Below are 21370 nucleotides of genomic sequence, written 5' to 3'. Positions count from 1 at the left end.
TATTCGATACAATTAAACCATGAGCTTAAATGGTTCAAATTGATCCCATCGTCTTACATTGCTATAGATTTCATCCAGTAGCTGAATTTGGGGGAGGAAAAGAAAAAGGACCCACACAAAACTTTCCCACTTGAAGACATTTTTATTTTGGTAACGCACCTGAGTCCCTGGCAGGATGGGCCTGTCCTCCGCGGGGGCAATGGGGTGTTTGGGAGAGGATGGGGGCCCTGCCCTGAGGGGGCAGCTGGGGGATGAGGCAAAGGGCTCTGTGACAGTGATAGGTCACAAAGGGCTTTGTGAAAGGGCCTCAGAGGATAAATAGGCTGTGCCAGGGGGTTAGGCTGACAAAGTGGTTACTTCTCTCACTAGGACGGAAGTTCACCACAGCCTCTTGGGGAGATAAAAACCCAGAAGCAGAAGTGAGGTGAGGCGGAGGGGGAGCCTACCGTACCTCTCGACACACTTGAAGAGATTCAGCCTGGGCTCCAGGCACCCTACAGCATCCCAACTCTGATCATCTGTGCCCCCACCCACACCCCTGCCTCTGGGAGACCCGGAGGCAAACGTGGGGGCCTGTGGGGCGGGCTTGGAAGACCTGCAACGGGGCCGCTTGTGTGACGCAGGAGCATCGCAGCTCGCTCTTCTGCCAGTGAGGCCGAGGGAGGGAAGAGCCAGGGAGCCGCCTTAACCGCGCTGCCTGTCGTGATCAAAGACAGCCATGAGTGGGGACTCTCTGCTCCCGTATCACACGGCCCGGAGCAGCACCTGGGTGGACCTGTTCAACACCACCACGGGGAAGCTGCAGCAGCAACTACACAAGGGCGAATACGACCATTTCAAGTATGCGCCGATATTCGAGAGCGACTTCATCCAGGTCACAAAGAGGGGAGAAGCGATTGACGTGCACAACTGGGGCGGCCTGGTGACCATGGGCATCACATCCACCAGCCCCGTCCTCCCGCTCCCAGACATCATGCTGCTGGCCCAACGGGCCACCGGCTGTGAAAAGCACGCCGAGCGCAGCCAGGCCACCAAGGGCAAGAGCCACAAGGCTGCAAAGACCTTAGAGCTCACCAGGCTCCTTCCCTTGGAGTTCGTGAGGATCTCCACTCACAATCGTGAGAAACAACAGCTGCGCGTGAAGCTTGCCACTGGCCGCTGCTTCTACCTGCAGCTGTGTCCCCCTCTGGACGCGCGGGAAGACCTCTTCGCCGAGTGGGAACAGCTGATTTACCTCCTGCGACCACCAGTGGACAGTGAAAGCAACACCTATGCCGTTCCCGTCTGGGACATGCCCTGCATGCCTGTGTTCGAGGAGGAGCAGGACGGGAGGAGCCCGGCCGTGGAGGATTTCCAAGGAAAGGGGCATCAGGACCAGGTGAACGTCAGCAGCCTGCACACGTGCCCTGAGGTGGCCGGGGCCACGCCTGCAGCTTTTGCTGGGGGGCACGGAATCCAACTGGACTCCCACAAGCCCGATACCATGCCCGATGTGGCCACTGCAAAAGCAAAACCTACTACAGAGCTCGACAAAGCGTCAGCATCGCAGTCAACGACAAAGGTGGAGACAGCAGGGGTGGCAGGAGGCACCGCAGCGGGTGCTTTGAGCACGGCAGTGATCAAGTCTCCTGCCACTGAAGAGCGGAGCATGGCCGTAGCAGCCACAGCCAGCGACGGGCCCGGAGGAAGCAAAACCAACAGAGCCACTGGGGACAATGCCACAACATCCCTGAGGAGCGGGAAAACGGCCTTGGCAGGTGCTGAGAACAATTCAGAGTATGCTTCCAGCACGTCCACCAGCCTCTCCCCAGGGGCCGGCATGACTGTGGTCGGAGCAGAACCTACCAGCAAGACTGTCAAAGCAAGAGCCGACAAGGACGATGAGGGGACCCTCGTCTCAAGCTTGCCACAGGAAGGCAAAGTGAGCGAACAGGATGGCAGCTCACAGAGAGTGTCCCAGGCCCGCAAGGGAAGAAGGGAGAGGAGGGAGCACTGGGGAGAGGACAGAGCTCTGACGAGCCCCAAGCTCTGCAGTTCCGTGGAAAGCCACCACAAGGCAGCGGGGAGCAAGACAATCCCCAAAGCAGCTGGCCCGTGCTCAGGCGGCCGCAGAGCCACTAGAGAGGACCAAAAGGCCAAAGGCCACGGCAGCCCGGGGGGCAGCGTGCAGGGCACTGCTCCCAAAGGCATCAGCCGTGCTCCTATCACCAGTGAGTCCAAGACCTCGCACAAATCGGGCAGGAGCTTATCTCCAGCGCGTTCAGGTCCCACCACCAACATACTCAGCAGGATAAGCTCTTTCTTCAGGAATGTGAGAGCCAGACTTACAAAAAAGACAGTGGCCTCATCACGAAATAAACATGGGGGCATCCTGGCGGAGCCAGTGGAAGGGACCCGAGTGGAGGCCATGACAGAGACAGCAGAGAGTGGCCAGGGCCTGGAAATCACCGGTGTGACATCTGAGACCATGGAGCCAGTGACCGTTGAAGCCCATCAATAGGACCTAGAGCTGGGAGCTGCAGAGGGGACCAGGGCTCTGGGAAATACCCCTGGAGAGCCCATTTCAGCTTCCTTACTGCAATTTAAATAAAAAAAAACATACAGTCTGAGAACGCAGGCAGTGTTTTGTCTGAATTTCTAGGTCCCGAAGCCCAGCCGTAGCCTCACAGTGGATTCTGTGATGTCAGCTGTGCCACAGTCTGAGACCCAGTGTCCAGGCAAGGGCAGCCCCACCTCACACGCATGCTCAGCGCCAACAGCACTGCTCCATCTGGCTTCCACTCCTTTCTGGCTTTGCCCCCCAGGGCCATGGCTCAAAGTCAGACTATGGTCTGGGAAGCTCTCCTTCACTATTCCGCTATTCATTTTTTTTTTTTTTTTGCGGTACGCGGGCCACTCACTGTTGTGGCCTCTCCCGTCACGGAGCACAGGGTCCGGACGCGCAGGCCCAGCGGCCATGGCTAACGGGCCCAGCCGCTCCGCGGCCTGTGGGATCTTCCAGGACCGGGGCACGAACTCATATTCCCTGCATCCTCAGGTGGACTCTCAACCACTGCGCCACCAGGGAATCCCCCCCCTATTCTTTTTATAAACGCTTATTCCCCCTGAAGGTCTGTAAACAGAGCCAGAACAGGACTCATGTCCCCTCGGGCTATTCAGTGGACAGAAATAAGGGCGGCAGTATTAGCTAGCAATCAGAACAGCAAGCACTCTCATCTAGACTTAGCCGTTCCCTGCCCAGGTATATACCCTGGAGAAACACACATGGTCTAAGAAACAACTCTGAGAATGTTTAGAGCAAAAATAACTTAACAGCACAACACGGGCAACAGCCCAAATTTCCATCAGCAGAATTCATACAGCAGGATAGGATGAGATTGGAATATTCAATAGTGAAAAATAAATCAGCTACACACATTAGCATAGATCAACTTCTCATGGTTTTTAAAAACATCAAAAGAATGGGATACAGTTCCACTCATGGAACCATTCTGAAACAAGCTCAAACAACGGATTGCATAGGGTCCATGTTTAAAAAGACGGTAGCTAAACCTGAGGGAAAAGTAAACACAAAATGGAGGACAGTTTTCTCTAGGGTGGAAAGGCTAGGTCAAGGAGGTTGACACAAGGCTGTTAGTGCTGCTGGGAATTGTTCTGTCTCTGAAGCAAGATGGTAGGTACACAGGTGTTGTAGTTTTCACATTTTACTAACTCTGAAATCAGGATGGTCCTACAATCACCGTGGCAGTTGTGATGAAGTTATTGGCCAATGCCTTTCTCTTTTAATCACTTGTATTTATGCACAAAAATGATGTCAGAAAGGCTTGGCATCTTTAAAGGACATTTATTTAAGGTAAAGTACAAGAACACTTGTTTGGTTATTAGGAAAAGAAGGAACGATATGCCTATTTTACAGATGAGAACACTGAGGCTCAGAGAAGGTAACCTGCTGCAGTCGCACAATGGGATCTTTGCAGAACAGTGATCCACCAGCCCACTTCTCTATGCAAAGCCCTGTCTGTAGTATGCGAAGGAAGCAAGCAAACAAGCCTGAGCTAGGACCAGCACAAGAACCCGCGGCACCACCATTCTTACCATCATGTTCCAACACTACAGAGATGAGCATCAATTTTACTAGATTGAGGGGAGGGAGGGGTGGGGGCCGGGAGCCGGTTTTCGAACTTCAGTGAGCTCACAGCTCTTAGCTGGCCTTATCTCGAGAGCATCCAGTCCACCCTTGAGCTGTGTCTGGCTCCCAGGCTTCTACCTCTAGCCTCTGGCATGACCCGGGCTGCGGCCAGAAACAGGCTCCCACCTGGAATTCCAGCGTTCACTCCTGGAACGTCCAGCATCCAGTCCTCCTCCAGCCACTAATTCAACTTTTGAATGCCCTGCTCACAAGGGTTTCTCCACACCAAATCTGCAGGAACTTTTTTCTTCTGGGGCTCCAAAACCAAATCCTTAAACCTCACATGAGGGAGAGTATTTGTTAGGTCAGAGCATCCTTGTTGATTGGACCTCCAGTTTGTGACTTCCACAGACCTCATCACGGGAGGCTGGGGAGAGGTCTCTTCTGTTGGTGGACGGAATGGTGGGCACTTGGTGGGGAGCACTGATGAGAAAGGGAGCCAGCCCAAGACCTACACATATGCACTGTTTCCCCTGGCCAAACAAGGTTCCTGACCCCAGAATTAACCCAGAGTTTCCCAGAAGACTAGGAGCTGCAGGGAGCCGCAATTAATGCTTTACTCTCCACCAGCTTTTCCTTGGACCCAAGGAGGAGAAATTACAAAAAGATCACATCACACTCCTTTGATCTGATGATTTCCACACAGGCAAGTGCAGGGAAACACTAGTCTGAAGGAAGAAAATGCATTAAAAACACGTGCACAGGGACTTCCCTGGTGGCGCAGTGGTTAAGAATCCGCCTGCCGACGCAGGGGACCCGGGTTCGAGCCCTGGTCCAGGAAGATCCCGCATGCCACGGAGCAACTAAGCCCGTGCGCCACAACTACTGAGCCTGTGCTCTAGAGCCCGCGAGCCACAACTACCGAAGCCCGCACGCCTAGAGCCCGTGCTCCCCAACAAGAGAAGCCAAAAATAAATAATAAAATAAATTTACGGGAAAAACAACACGTGCATAGCCCTTAGCTGTTTATAAAGTTCTTGAATGTGTGTGCCCCCTTCCGATTCTCACGTCTTTCCACTTTGCGGATAAGCAAGCGGAAGTTCAGAGCATTTGAAGGACTTGCTCAAGGTGGCAGGTGATGGTGCAGAGAGGGAGCTACCTCGGTGCAACAACTTTCAGACAGTGTGCCACCCCGGTCCCGCACAGAGGTACACAGATGGTGGAGGAGACAGGAGAGCACGAGTCATGATCACAACTGTGAGTGACAAATGCAATGAGAGACGTGTGTTTGGGGACTGGATCTATTCAGAGGAGGGGGTCTGGGGCATGGGAAGGAGTTCTGGGTTAGGGAAGGCTTCACAGGGGAACTGGCACTCACCATCGTCCACGTTTACTGAGATTTTATGAAAGGACAGACTAAGGACCGCCACTGCCAACTCTGCCCTATTCGATACAATTAAACCATGAGCTTAAATGGTTCAAATTGATCCCATCGTCTTACATTGCTATAGATTTCATCCAGTAGCTGAATTTGGGGGAGGAAAAGAAAAAGGACCCACACAAAACTTTCCCACTTGAAGACATTTTTATTTTGGTAACGCACCTGAGTCCCTGGCAGGATGGGCCTGTCCTCCGCGGGGGCAATGGGGTGTTTGGGATAGGATGGGGGCCCTGCCCTGAGGGGGCAGCTGGGGGATGAGGCAAAGGGCTCTGTGACAGTGATAGGTCACAAAGGGCTTTGTGAAAGGGCCTCAGAGGATAAATAGGCTGTGCCAGGGGGTTAGGCTGACAAAGTGGTTACTTCTCTCACTAGGACGGAAGTTCACCACAGCCTCTTGGGGAGATAAAAACCCAGAAGCAGAAGTGAGGTGAGGCGGAGGGGGAGCCTACCGTACCTCTCGACACACTTGAAGAGATTCAGCCTGGGCTCCAGGCACCCTACAGCATCCCAACTCTGATCATCTGTGCCCCCACCCACACCCCTGCCTCTGGGAGACCCGGAGGCAAACGTGGGGGCCTGTGGGGCGGGCTTGGAAGACCTGCAACGGGGCCGCTTGTGTGACGCAGGAGCATCGCAGCTCGCTCTTCTGCCAGTGAGGCCGAGGGAGGGAAGAGCCAGGGAGCCGCCTTAACCGCGCTGCCTGTCGTGATCAAAGACAGCCATGAGTGGGGACTCTCTGCTCCCGTATCACACGGCCCGGAGCAGCACCTGGGTGGACCTGTTCAACACCACCACGGGGAAGCTGCAGCAGCAACTACACAAGGGCGAATACGACCATTTCAAGTATGCGCCGATATTCGAGAGCGACTTCATCCAGGTCACGAAGAGGGGAGAAGCGATTGACGTGCACAACTGGGGCGGCCTGGTGACCATGGGCATCACATCCACCAGCCCCGTCCTCCCGCTCCCAGACATCATGCTGCTGGCCCAACGGGCCACCGGCTGTGAAAAGCACGCCGAGCGCAGCCAGGCCACCAAGGGCAAGAGCCACAAGGCTGCAAAGACCTTAGAGCTCACCAGGCTCCTTCCCTTGGAGTTCGTGAGGATCTCCACTCACAATCGTGAGAAACAACAGCTGCGCGTGAAGCTTGCCACTGGCCGCTGCTTCTACCTGCAGCTGTGTCACCCTCTGGACGCGCGGGAAGACCTCTTCGCCGAGTGGGAACAGCTGATTTACCTCCTGCGACCACCAGTGGACAGTGAAAGCAACACCTATGCCGTTCCCGTCTGGGACATGCCCTGCATGCCTGTGTTCGAGGAGGAGCAGGACGGGAGGAGCCCGGCCGTGGAGGATTTCCAAGGAAAGGGGCATCAGGACCAGGTGAACGTCAGCAGCCTGCACACGTGCCCTGAGGTGGCCGGGGCCACGCCTGCAGCTTTTGCTGGGGGGCACGGAATCCAACTGGACTCCCACAAGCCCGATACCATGCCCGATGTGGCCACTGCGGAAGCAAAACCTACTACAGAGCTCGACAAAGCGTCAGCATCGCAGTCAACGACAAAGGTGGAGACAGCAGGGGTGGCAGGAGGGACCGCAGCGGGTGCTTTGAGCACGGCAGTGATCAAGTCTCCTGCCACTGAAGAGCGGAGCACGGCCGTAGCAGCCACAGCCAGCGACGGGCCCGGAGGAAGCAAAACCAACAGAGCCACTGGGGACACTGCCACAACATCCCTGAGGAGCGGGAAAACGGCCTTGGCAGGTGCTGAGAACAATTCAGAGTATGCTTCCAGCACGTCCACCAGCCTCTCCCCAGGGGCCGGCATGACTGTGGTCGGAGCAGAACCTACCAGCAAGACTGTCAAAGCAAGAGCCGACAAGGACGATGAGGGGACCCTCGTCTCAAGCTTGCCACAGGAAGGCAAAGTGAGCGAACAGGATGGCAGCTCACAGAGAGTGTCCCAGGCCCGCAAGGGAAGAAGGGAGAGGAGGGAGCACTGGGGAGAGGACAGAGCTCTGACGAGCCCCAAGCTCTGCAGTTCCGTGGAAAGCCACCACAAGGCAGCGGGGAGCAAGACAATCCCCAAAGCAGCTGGCCCGTGCTCAGGCGGCCGCAGAGCCACTAGAGAGGACCAAAAGGCCAAAGGCCACGGCAGCCCGGGGGGCAGCGTGCAGGGCACTGCTCCCAAAGGCATCAGCCGTGCTCCTATCACCAGTGAGTCCAAGACCTCGCACAAATCGGGCAGGAGCTTATCTCCAGTGCGTTCAGGTCCCACCACCAACATACTCAGCAGGATCAGCTCTTTCTTCAGGAATGTGAGAGCCAGACTTACAAAAAAGACAGTGGCCTCATCACGAAATAAACATGGGAGCATCCTGGCGGAGCCAGTGGAAGGGACCCGAGTGGAGGCCATGACAGAGACAGCAGAGAGTGGCCAGGGCCTGGAAATCACCGGTGTGACATCTGAGACCATGGAGCCAGTGACCGTTGAAGCCCATCAATAGGACCTAGAGCTGGGAGCTGCAAAGGGGACCAGGGCTCTGGGAAATACCCCTGGAGAGCCCATTTCAGCTTCCTTACTGCAATTTAAATAAAAAAAAACATACAGTCTGAGAACGCAGGCAGTGTTTTGTCTGAATTTCTAGGTCCCGAAGCCCAGCCGTAGCCTCACAGTGGATTCTGTGATGTCAGCTGTGCCACAGTCTGAGACCCAGTGTCCAGGCAAGGGCAGCCCCACCTCACACGCATGCTCAGCGCCAACAGCACTGCTCCATCTGGCTTCCACTCCTTTCTGGCTTTGCCCCCCAGAGCCATGGCTCAAAGTCAGACTATGGTCTGGGAAGCTCTCCTTCACTATCCCGCTATTCATTTTTTTTTTTTTTTTGCGGTACGCGGGCCACTCACTGTTGTGGCCTCTCCCGTCACGGAGCACAGGGTCCGGACGCGCAGGCCCAGCGGCCATGGCTAACGGGCCCAGCCGCTCCACGGCCTGTGGGATCTTCCAGGACCGGGGCACGAACTCATATTCCCTGCATCCTCAGGTGGACTCTCAACCACTGCGCCACCAGGGAATCCACCCCCTATTCTTTTTATAAACGCTTATTCCCCCTGAAGGTCTGTAAACAGAGCCAGAACAGGACTCATGTCCCCTCGGGCTATTCAGTGGACAGAAATAAGGGCGGCAGTATTAGCTAGCAATCAGAACAGCAAGCACTCTCATCTAGACTTAGCCGTTCCCTGCCCAGGTATATACCCTGGAGAAACACACATGGTCTAAGAAACAACTCTGAGAATGTTTAGAGCAAAAATAACTTAACAGCACAACACGGGCAACAGCCCAAATTTCCATCAGCAGAATTCATACAGCAGGATAGGATGAGATTGGAATATTCAATAGTGAAAAATAAATCAGCTACACACATTAGCATAGATCAACTTCTCATGGTTTTTAAAAACATCAAAAGAATGGGATACAGTTCCACTCATGGAACCATTCTGAAACAAGCTCAAACAACGGATTGCATAGGGTCCATGTTTAAAAAGACGGTAGCTAAACCTGAGGGAAAAGTAAACACAAAATGGAGGACAGTTTTCTCTAGGGTGGAAAGGCTAGGTCAAGGAGGTTGACACAAGGCTGTTAGTGCTGCTGGGAATTGTTCTGTCTCTGAAGCAAGATGGTAGGTACACAGGTGTTGTAGTTTTCACATTTTACTAACTCTGAAATCAGGATGGTCCTACAATCACCGTGGCAGTTGTGATGAAGTTATTGGCCAATGCCTTTCTCTTTTAATCACTTGTATTTATGCACAAAAATGATGTCAGAAAGGCTTGGCATCTTTAAAGGACATTTATTTAAGGTAAAGTACAAGAACACTTGTTTGGTTATTAGGAAAAGAAGGAACGATATGCCTATTTTACAGATGAGAACACTGAGGCTCAGAGAAGGTAACCTGCTGCAGTCGCACAATGGGATCTTTGCAGAACAGTGATCCACCAGCCCACTTCTCTATGCAAAGCCCTGTCTGTAGTATGCGAAGGAAGCAAGCAAACAAGCCTGAGCTAGGACCAGCACAAGAACCCGCGGCACCACCATTCTTACCATCATGTTCCAACACTACAGAGATGAGCATCAATTTTACTAGATTGAGGGGAGGGAGGGGTGGGGGCCGGGAGCCGGTTTTCGAACTTCAGTGAGCTCACAGCTCTTAGCTGGCCTTATCTCGAGAGCATCCAGTCCACCCTTGAGCTGTGTCTGGCTCCCAGGCTTCTACCTCTAGCCTCTGGCATGACCCGGGCTGCGGCCAGAAACAGGCTCCCACCTGGAATTCCAGCGTTCACTCCTGGAACGTCCAGCATCCAGTCCTCCTCCAGCCACTAATTCAACTTTTGAATGCCCTGCTCACAAGGGTTTCTCCACACCAAATCTGCAGGAACTTTTTTCTTCTGGGGCTCCAAAACCAAATCCTTAAACCTCACATGAGGGAGAGTATTTGTTAGGTCAGAGCATCCTTGTTGATTGGACCTCCAGTTTGTGACTTCCACAGACCTCATCACGGGAGGCTGGGGAGAGGTCTCTTCTGTTGGTGGACGGAATGGTGGGCACTTGGTGGGGAGCACTGATGAGAAAGGGAGCCAGCCCAAGACCTACACATATGCACTGTTTCCCCTGGCCAAACAAGGTTCCTGACCCCAGAATTAACCCAGAGTTTCCCAGAAGACTAGGAGCTGCAGGGAGCCGCAATTAATGCTTTACTCTCCACCAGCTTTTCCTTGGACCCAAGGAGGAGAAATTACAAAAAGATCACATCACACTCCTTTGATCTGATGATTTCCACACAGGCAAGTGCAGGGAAACACTAGTCTGAAGGAAGAAAATGCATTAAAAACACGTGCACAGGGACTTCCCTGGTGGCGCAGTGGTTAAGAATCCGCCTGCCGACGCAGGGGACCCGGGTTCGAGCCCTGGTCCAGGAAGATCCCGCATGCCACGGAGCAACTAAGCCCGTGCGCCACAACTACTGAGCCTGTGCTCTAGAGCCCGCGAGCCACAACTACCGAAGCCCGCACGCCTAGAGCCCATGCTCCCCAACAAGAGAAGCCAAAAATAAATAATAAAATAAATTTACGGGAAAAACAACACGTGCATAGCCCTTAGCTGTTTATAAAGTTCTTGAATGTGTGTGCCCCCTTCCGATTCTCACGTCTTTCCACTTTGCGGATAAGCAAGCGGAAGTTCAGAGCATTTGAAGGACTTGCTCAAGGTGGCAGGTGATGGTGCAGAGAGGGAGCTACCTCGGTGCAACAACTTTCAGACAGTGTGCCACCCCGGTCCCGCACAGAGGTACACAGATGGTGGAGGAGACAGGACAGCACGAGTCATGATCACAACTCTGAGTGACAAATACAATGAGAGACGTGTGTTTGGGGACTGGATCTATTCAGAGGAGGGGGTCTGGGGCATGGGAAGGAGTTCTGGGTTAGGGAAGGCTTCACAGGGGAACTGGCACTCACCATCGTCCACGTTTACTGAGATTTTATGAAAGGACAGACTAAGGACCGCCACTGCCAACTCTGCCCTATTCGATACAATTAAACCATGAGCTTAAATGGTTCAAATTGATCCCATCGTCTTACATTGCTATAGATTTCATCCAGTAGCTGAATTTGGGGGAGGAAAAGAAAAAGGACCCACACAAAACTTTCCCACTTGAAGACATTTTTATTTTGGTAACGCACCTGAGTCCCTGGCAGGATGGGCCTGTCCTCCGCGGGGGCAATGGGGTGTTTGGGAGAGGATGGGGGCCCTGCCCTGAGGGGGCAGCTGGGGGATGAGGCAAAGGGCTCTGTGACAGTGATAGGTCACAAAGGGCTTTGTGACACTGATAGGTCACAAAGGGCATCAGAGGATAAATAGGCTGTGCCAGGGGGTTAGGCTGACAAAGTGGTTACTTCTCTCACTAGGACGGAAGTTCACCACAGCCTCTTGGGGAGATAAAAACCCAGAAGCAGAAGTGAGGTGAGGCGGAGGGGGAGCCTACCGTACCTCTCGACACACTTGAAGAGATTCAGCCTGGGCTCCATGCACACTACAGGGTCCCAACTGTGATAATCTGTGCCCCTACCCACACCCCTGTCTCTGGGAGACCCGGATTCAAACGCGGGGGCCTGTGGGGCGGGCTTGGAAGACCTGCCACAGGGCCGCGTGTGTGACGCAGGAGCATCGCAGCTCGCTCTTCTGCCAATGAGGCCGAGGGAGGGAAGAGCCAGGGAGCCGCCTTAACCGCGCTGCCTGTCGTGATCAAAGACAGCCATGAGTGGGGACTCTCTGCTCCCGTATCACACGGCCCGGAGCAGCACCTGGGTGGACCTGTTCAACACCACCACGGGGAAGCTGCAGCAGCAACTGCACAAGGGCGAATACGACCATTTCAAGTACGTGCCGATATTCGAGAGCGACTTCATCCAGGTCACGAAGAGGGGAGAAGCGATTGACGTGCACAACTGGGGCGGCCTGGTGACCATGGGCATCACATCCACCAGCCCCGTCCTCCCGCTCCCAGACATCATGCTGCTGGCCCAACGGGCCAACGGCTGTGAAAAGCATGCCGAGCGCAGCCAGGCCACCAAGGGCAAGAGCCACAATGCTGCAAAGACCTTAGAGCTCACCAGGCTCCTTCCCTTGGAGTTCGTGAGGATCTCCACTCACAATCGTGAGAAACAACAGCTGCGCGTGAAGCTTGCCACTGGCCGCTGCTTCTACCTGCAGCTGTGTCCCCATCTGGACGCGCGGGAAGACCTCTTCGCCGAGTGGGAACAGCTGATTTACCTCCTGCGACCACCAGTGGACAGTGAAAGCAACACCTATGCCGTTCCCGTCTGGGACATGCCCTGCATGCCTGTGTTCGAGGAGGAGCAGGACGGGAGGAGCCCGGCCGTGGAGGATTTCCAAGGAAAGGGGCATCAGGACCAGGTGAACGTCAGCAGCCTGCACACGTGCCCTGAGGTGCCCGGGGCCACGCCTGCAGCTTTTGCTGGGGGGCACAGTATCCAACTGGACTCCCACAAGCCCGATACCATGCCCGATGTGGCCACTGCAAAAGCAAAACCTACTACAGGGCTCGACAAAGCGTCAGCATCGCAGTCAACGAGAAAGGTGGAGACAGCAGGGGTGGCAGGAGGCACCGCAGCGGGTGCTTTGAGCACGGCAGTGATCAAGTCTCCTGCCGCTGAAGAGCGGAGCACGGCCATAGCAGCCATAGCCTGCGACGGGCCCGGAGGAAGCAAAACCAACAGAGCCACTGGGGACACTGCCACAACATCCCTGAGGAGCGGGAAAACGGCCTTGGCAGGTGCTGAGAACAATTCAGAGTATGCGTCCAGCACGTCCACCAGCCTCTCCCCAGGGGCCGGCATGACTGTGGTCGGAGCAGAACCTACCAGCAAGACTGTCAAAGCAAGAGCCGACAAGGACGATGAGGGGACCCTCGTCTCAAGCTTGCCACAGGAAGGCAAAGTGAGCGAACAGGATGGCAGCTCACAGAGAGTGTCCCAGGCCCGCAAGGGAAGAAGGGAGAGGAGGGAGCACTGGGGAGAGGACAGAGCTCTGACGAGCCCCAAGCTCTGCAGTTCCGTGGAAAGCCACCACAAGGCAGCGGGGAGCAAGACAATCCCCAAAGCAGCTGGCCCGTGCTCAGGCGGCCGCAGAGCCACTAGAGAGGACCAAAAGGCCAAAGGCCACGGCAGCCCGGGGGGCAGCGAGCAGGGCGCTGCTCCCAAAGGCATCAGCCGTGCTCCTATCACCAGTGAGTCCAAGACCTCACACAAATCGGGCAGGAGCTTATCTCCAGTGCGTTCAGGTCCCACCACCAACATACTCAGCAGGATCAGCTCTTTCTTCAGGAATGTGAGAGCCAGACTTACAAAAAAGACAGTGGCCTCATCACGAAATAAACATGGGAGCATCCTGGCGGAGCCAGTGGAAGGGACCCGAGTGGAGGCCATGACAGAGGCAGCAGAGAGTGGCCAGGGCCTGGAAATCACCGGTGTGACATCTGAGACCATGGAGCCAGTGACCGTTGAAGCCCATCAATAGGACCTAGAGCTGGGAGCTGCAAAGAGGACCAGGGCTCTGGGAAATACCCCTGGAGAGCCCATTTCAGCTTCCTTACTGCAATTTAAATAAAAAAACATACAGTCTGAGAACGCATGCAGTGTTTTGTCTGAATTTCTAGGTCCCGAAGCCCAGCCGTAGCCTCACAGTGGATTCTGTGATGTCAGCTGTGCCACAGTCTGAGACCCAGTGTCCAGGCAAGGGCAGCCCCACCTCACACGCATGCTCAGCGCCAACAGCACTGCTCCATCTGGCTTCCACTCCTTTCTGGCTTTGCACCCCAGGGCCATGGCTCAAAGTCAGACTATTGTCTTGGAAGCTCTCCTTCACTATCCCACTATTCTTTTTTTTTCTTTTTGTGGTACGCGGGCCACTCACTGTTGTGGCCTCTCCCGTCACGGAGCACAGGCTCCGGACACGCAGGCCCAGCGGCCATGGCTCACGGGCCCAGCCGCTCCGCAGCCTGTGGGATCATCCAGGACCGGGGCACGAACTCATGTTCCCTGCATCCTCAGGTGGACTCTCAACCACTGCGCCAGCAGGGAATCCCCCCCCACTATTCTTTTTATAAACGCTTATTCCCCCTGAAGGTCTGTAAACAGAGCCAGAACAGGACTCATGTCCCCTCGGGCTATTCAGTGGACAGAAATAAGGGTGGCGGTATTAGCTAACAATCAGAACAGCAAGCACTCTCATCTAGACTTAGCCGTTCTCTGCCCAGGTATATACCCTGGAGAATCACACATGGTCTAAGAAACAACTCTGAGAATGTTTAGAGCAAAAATAACTTAACAGCACAACACGGGCAACAGCCCAAATTTCCATCAGCAGAATTCATACAGCAGGATAGGATGAGATTGGAATATTCAATAGTGAAAAATAAATGAGCTACACACATTAGCATAGATCAACTTCTCATGGTTTTTAAAAACATCAAAAGAATGGGATACAGTTCCACTCATGGAACAATTCTGAAACAAGCTCAAACAACGGATTGCATAGGGTCCATGTTTAAAAAGACGGTAGCTAAACCTGAGGGAAGAGTAAACACAAAATGGAGGACAGTTTTCTCTAGGGTGGAAAGGCTAAGTCAAGGAGGTTGACACAAGGCTGTTAGTGCTGCTGGGAATTGTTCTGTCTCTGAAGCAAGATGGTAGGTACACAGGTGTTGTAGTTTTCACATTTTACTAACTCTGAAATCAGGATGGTCCTACAATCACCGTGGCAGTTGTGATGAAGTTATTGGCCAATGCCTTTCTCTTTTAATCACTTGTATTTATGCACAAAAATGATGTCAGAAAGGCTTGGCATCTTTAAAGGACATTTATTTAAGGTAAAGTACAAGAACACTTGTTTGGTTATTAGGAAAAGAAGGAACGATATGCCCATTTTACAGATGAGAACACTGAGGCTCAGAGAAGGTAACCTGCTGCAGTCGCACAATGGGATCTTTGCAGAACAGTGATCCACCAGCCCACTTCTCTATGCAAAGCCCTGTCTGTTGTATGCGAAGGAAGCAAGCAAACAAGCCTGAGCTAGGACCAGCACAAGAACCCGTGGCACCACCATCCTTACCATCATGTTCCAACACTACAGAGATGAGCATCAATTTTACCAGATTGAGGGGAGGGAGGGGTGGGGGCCGGGAGCCGGTTTTCGAACTTCAGTGAGCTCACAGCTCTTAGCTGGCCTTATCTCGAGAGCATCCAGTCCACCCTTGAGCTGTGTCTGGCTCCCAGGCTTCTACCTCTAGCCTCTGGCATGACCCGGGCTGCGGCCAGAAACAGGCTCCCACCTGGAATTCCAGCGTTCACTCCTGGAACGTCCAGCATCCAGTCCTCCTCCAGCCACTAATTCAACTTTTGAATGCCCTGCTCACAAGGGTTTCTCCACACCAAATCTGCAGGAACTTTTTTCTTCTGGGGCTCCAAAACCAAATCCTTAAACCTCACATGAGGGAGAGTATTTGTTAGGTCAGAGCATCCTTGTTGATTGGACCTCCAGTTTGTGACTTCCACAGACCTCATCACGGGAGGCTGGGGAGAGGTCTCTTCGGTTGGTGGACGGAATGGTGGGCACTTGGTGGGGAGCACTGATGAGAAAGGGAGCCAGCCCAAGACCTACACATATGCACTGTTTCCCCTGGCCAAACAAGGTTCCTGACCCCAGAATTAACCCAGAGTTTCCCAGAAGACTAGGAGCTGCAGGGAGCCGCAATTAATGCTTTACTTTCCACCAGCTTTTCCTTGGACCCAAGGAGGAGAAATTACAAAAAGATCACATCACACTCCTTTGATCTGATGATTTCCACACAGGCAAGTGCAGGGAAACACTAGTCTGAAGGAAGAAAATGCATTAAAAACACGTGCACAGGGACTTCACTGGTGGCGCAGTGGTTAAGAATCCGCCTGCCGACGCAGGGGACCCGGGTTCGAGCCCTGGTCCAGGAAGATCCCACATGCCACGGAGCAACTAAGCCCGTGCGCCACAACTACTGAGCCTGTGCTCTAGAGCCCGCGAGCCACAACTACCGAAGCCCGCACGCCTAGAGCCCGTGCTCCCCAACAAGAGAAGCCAAAAATAAATAATAAAATAAATTTACGGGAAAAACAACACGTGCATAGCCCTTAGCTGTTTATAAAGTTCTTGAATGTGTGTGCCCCCTTCCGATTCTCACGTCTTTCCACTTTGCGGATAAGCAAGCAGAAATTCAGAGCATTTGAAGGACTTGCTCAAGGTGGCAGGTGATGGTGCAGAGAGGGAGCTACCTCGGTGCAACAACTTTCAGACAGTGTGCCACCCCGGTCCCGCACAGAGGTACACAGATGGTGGAGGAGACAGGACAGCACGAGTCATGATCACAACTGTGAGTGACAAATACAATGAGAGACGTGTGTTTGGGGACTGGATCTATTCAGAGGAGGGGGTCTGGGGCATGGGAAGGAGTTCTGGGTTAGGGAAGGCTTCACAGGGGAACTGGCACTCACCATCGTCCACGTTTACTGAGATTTTATGAAAGGACAGACTAAGGACTGCCACTGCCAACTCTGCCCTATTCGATACAATTAAACCATGAGCTTAAATGGTTCAAATTGATCCCATCGTCTTACATTGCTATAGATTTCATCCAGTAGCTGAATTTGGGGGAGGAAAAGAAAAAGGACCCACACAAAACTTTCCCACTTGAAGACATTTTTATTTTGGTAACGCACCAGAGTCCCTGGCAGGATGGGCCTGTCCTCCGCGGGGGCAATGGGGTGTTTGGGAGAGGATGGGGGCCCTGAGCTGAGGGGGCAGCTTGGGGATGAGGCAAAGGGCTCTGTGACAGTGATAGGTCACAAAGGGCTTTGTGACACTGATAGGTCACAAAGGGCATCAGAGGATAAATAGGCTGTGCCAGGGTGTTAGGCTGACAAAGTGGTTACTTCTCTCACTAGGACGGAAGTTCACCACAGCCTCTTGGGGAGATAAAAACCCAGAAGCAGAAGTGAGGTGAGGCGGAGGGGGAGCCTACCGTGCCTCTCGACACACTTGAAGAGATTCAGCCTGGGCTCCATGCACACTACAGGGTCCCAACTGTGATCATCTGTGGCCCTACCCACACCCCTGCCTCTGGGAGACCCGGAGGCAAACGTGGTGGTCTGTGGGGCGGGCTTGGAAGACCTGCCACAGGGCCGCGTGTGTGACGCAAGAGCATCGCAGCTCGCTCTTCTGCCAGTGAGGCCGAGGGAGGGAAGATCCAGGGAGCCGCCTTAACCGCGCTGCCTGTCGTGATCAAAGACAGCCATGAGTGGGGACTCTCTGCTCCCGTATCACACGGCCCGGAGCAGCACCTGGGTGGACCTGTTCAACACCACCACGGGGAAGCTGCAGCAGCAACTGCACAAGGGCGAATACGACCATTTCAAGTACGTGCCGATATCCGAGAGCGACTTCATCCAGGTCACGAAGAGGGGAGAAGCGATTGACGTGCACAACTGGGGCGGCCTGGTGACCATGGGCATCACATCCACCAGCCCCGTCCTCCCGCTCCCAGACATCATGCTGCTGGCCCAACGGGCCACCGGCTGTGAAAAGCACGCCGAGCGCAGCCAGGCCACCAAGGGCAAGAGCCACAATGCTGCAAAGACCTTAGAGCTCACCAGGCTCCTTCCCTTGGAGTTCGTGAGGATCTCCACTCAGAATCGTGAGAAACAACAGCTGCGCGTGAAGCTTGCCACTGGCCGCTGCTTCTACCTGCAGCTGTGTCCCCCTCTGGACCCGCGGGAAGACATCTTCGCCGAGTGGGAACAGCTGATTTACCTCCTGCGAACACCAGTGGACAGTGAAAGCAACACCTATGCCGTTCCCGTCTGGAACATGCCCTGCATGCCTGTGTTCGAGGAGGAGCAGGACGGGAGGAGACCGGCCGTGGAGGATTTCCAAGGAAAGGGGCATCTGGACCAGGTGAACGTCAGCAGCCTGCACACGTGCCCTGAGGTGGCCGGGGCCACGCCTGCAGCTTTTGCTGGGGGGCACGGAATCCAACTGGACTCCCACAAGCCCGATACCATGCCCGATGTGGCCACTGCGAAAGCAAAACCTACTACAGGGCTCGACAAAGCATCAGCATCGCAGTCAACGAGAAAAGTGGAGACAGCAGGGGTGGCAGGAGGCACCGCAGCGGGTGCTTTGAGCACGGCAGTGATCAAGTCTCTTGCCGCTGAAGAGCGGAGCACGGCCATAGCAGCCACAGCCAGCGACGGGCCCGGAGGAAGCAAAACCAACAGAGCCACTGGGGACACTGCCACAACATCCCTGAGGAGCGGGAAAACGGCGTTGGCAGGTGCTGAGAACAATTCAGAGTATGCTTCCAGCACGTCCACCAGCCTCTCCCCAGGGGCCGGCATGACTGTGGTCGGAGCAGAACCTACCAGCAAGACTGTCAAAGCAAGAGCCGACAAGAACGATGAGGGGACCCTCGTCTCAAGCTTGCCACAGGAAGGCAAAGTGAGCGAACAGGATGGCAGCTCACAGAGAGTGTCCCAGGCCCGCAAGGGAAGAAGGGAGAGGAGGGAGCACTGGGGAGAGGACAGAGCTCTGACGAGCCCCAAGCTCTGCAGTTCCGTGGAAAGCCACCACAAGGCAGCGGGGAGCAAGACAATCCCCAAAGCAGCTGGCCCGTGCTCAGGCGGCCGCAGAGCCACTAGAGAGGACCAAAAGGCCAAAGGCCATGGCAGCCCGGGGGGCAGCGAGCAGGGCGCTGCTCCCAAAGGCATCAGCCGTGCTCCTATCACCAGTGAGTCCAAGACCTCGCACAAATCGGGCAGGAGCTTATCTGCAGTGCATTCAGGTCCCACCACCAACATACTCAGCAGGATCAGCTCTTTCTTCAGGAATGTGAGAGCCAGACTTACAAAAAAGACAGTGGCCTCATCACGAAATAAACATGGGAGCATCCTGGCGGAGCCAGTGGAAGGGACCCGAGTGGAGGCCATGACAGAGACAGCAGAGAGTGGCCAGGGCCTGGAAATCACCGGTATGACATCTGAGACCATGGAGCCAGTGACCGTTGAAGCCCATCAATAGGACCTAGAGCTGGGAGCTGCAAAGGGGACCAGGGCTCTGGGAAATACCCCTGGAGAGCCCATTTCAGCTTCCTTACTGCAATTTAAATAAAAAAACATACAGTCTGAGAACGCAGGCAGTGTTTTGTCTGAATTTCTAGGTCCCGAAGCCCAGCCGTAGCCTCACAGTGGATTCTGTGATGTCAGCTGTGCCACAGTCTGAGACCCAGTGTCCAGGCAAGGGCAGCCCCACCTCACACGCATGCTCAGCGCCAACAGCACTGCTCCATCTGGCTTCCACTCCTTTCTGGCTTTGCCCCCCAGGGCCATGGCTCAAAGTCAGACTATGGTCTGGGAAGCTCTCCTTCACTCTCCCGCTATTCTTTTTTTTTTTTTTTTTTTTTTTTTTTCGGTACGTGGGCCACTCACTGTTGTGGCCTCTCCCGTCACGGAGCACAGGCTCCGGACGCGCAGGCCCAGCGGCCATGGCTCATGGGCCCAGCCGCTCCGCGGCCTGTGGTATCTTCCAGGACCGGGGCACGAACTAATGTTCCCTGCATCTTCAGGTGGACTCTCAACCACTGCGCCACCAGGGAAACCCCCCCCTTTTCTTTTTATAAACGCTTATTCCCCCTGAAGGTCTGTAAACAGAGCCAGAACAGGACTCATGTCCCCTCGGGCTATTCAGTGGACAGAAATAAGGGTGGCAGTATTAGCTAGCAATCAGAACAGCAAGCACTCTCATTTAGACTTAGCCATTCCCTGCCCAGGTATATACCCTGGAGAAACACACATGGTCTAAGAAACAACTCTGAGAATGTTTAGAGCAAAAATAACTTAACAGCACAACACGGGCAACAGCCCAAATTTCCATCAGCAGAATTCATACAGCAGGATAGGATGAGATTGGAATATTCAATAGTGAAAAATAAATGAGCTACACACATTAGCATAGATCAACTTCTCATGGTTTTTAAAAACATCAGAAGAATGGGATACAGTTCCACTCATGGAACCATTCTGAAACAAGCTCAAACAACGGATTGCATAGGGTCCATGTTTAAAAAAACGGTAGCTAAACCTGAGGGAAGAGTCAACGCAAAATGGAGGACAGTTTTCTCTAGGGTGGAAAGGCTAAGTCAAGGAGGTTGACACAAGGCTGTTAGTGCTGCTGGGAATTGTTCTGTCTCTGAAGCAAGATGGTAGGTACACAGGTGTTGTAGTTTTCACATTTTACTAACTCTGAAATCAGGATGGTCCTACAATCACCGTGGCAGTTGTGATGAAGTTATTGGCCAATGCCTTTCTCTTTTAATCACTTGTATTTATGCACAAAAATGATGTCAGAAAGGCTTGGCATCTTTAAAGGACATTTATTTAAGGTAAAGTACAAGAACACTTGTTTGGTTATTAGGAAAAGAAGGAACGATATGCCTATTTTACAGATGAGAACACTGAGGCTCAGAGAAGGTAACCTGCTGCAGTCGCACAATGGGATCTTTGCAGAACAGTGATCCACCAGCCCACTTCTCTATGCAAAGCCCTGTCTGTAGTATGCGAAGGAAGCAAGCAAACAAGCCTGAGCTAGGACCAGCACAAGAACCCGCGGCACCACCATCCTTACCATCATGTTCCAACACTACAGAGATGAGCATCAATTTTACTAGATTGAGGGGAGGGAGGGGTGGGGGCCGGGAGCCGGTTTTCGAACTTCAGTGAGCTCACAGCTCTTAGCTGGCCTTATCTCGAGAGCATCCAGTCCACCCTTGAGCTGTGTCTGGCTCCCAGGCTTCTACCTCTAGCCTCTGGCATGACCCGGGCTGCGGCCAGAAACAGGCTCCCACCTGGAATTCCAGCGTTCACTCCTGGAACGTCCAGCATCCAGTCCTCCTCCAGCCACTAATTCAACTTTTGAATGCCCTGCTCACAAGGGTTTCTCCACACCAAATCTGCAGGAACTTTTTTCTTCTGGGGCTCCAAAACCAAATCCTTAAACCTCACATGAGGGAGAGTATTTGTTAGGTCAGAGCATCCTTGTTGATTGGACCTCCAGTTTGTGACTTCCACAGACCTCATCACGGGAGGCTGGGGAGAGGTCTCTTCTGTTGGTGGACGGAATGGTGGGCACTTGGTGGGGAGCACTGA

General features: G+C 53.8%; 1 protein-coding gene across 1 annotated transcript in view; it reads left to right on the top strand.

The window, feature by feature from the left end:
- LOC309801692 (Golgi-associated RAB2 interactor protein 4-like) overlaps nucleotides 1–17976 on the top strand; it is a gene marked incomplete at both ends in the record, with an annotated part of 39565 nt that extends 21589 nt beyond the window's left edge. Inside the window, one exon of the mRNA XM_082646765.1 lies at nucleotides 17922–17976. Within this exon, the coding sequence (XP_082502891.1) occupies nucleotides 17922–17976 (55 nt within the window). The remainder of the gene's footprint in view (nucleotides 1–17921) is intronic.
- Between the last annotated feature and the right edge of the window lie 3394 nt (nucleotides 17977–21370).

Source organism: Mesoplodon mirus, assembly GCF_964341445.2.
Source record: "Mesoplodon mirus genome assembly, contig: SUPER_3_unloc_2, whole genome shotgun sequence".
NCBI classification, from domain to species: Eukaryota; Metazoa; Chordata; class Mammalia; order Artiodactyla; family Ziphiidae; genus Mesoplodon; species Mesoplodon mirus.
This window is presented reverse-complemented; position numbering and strand designations above follow the sequence as displayed.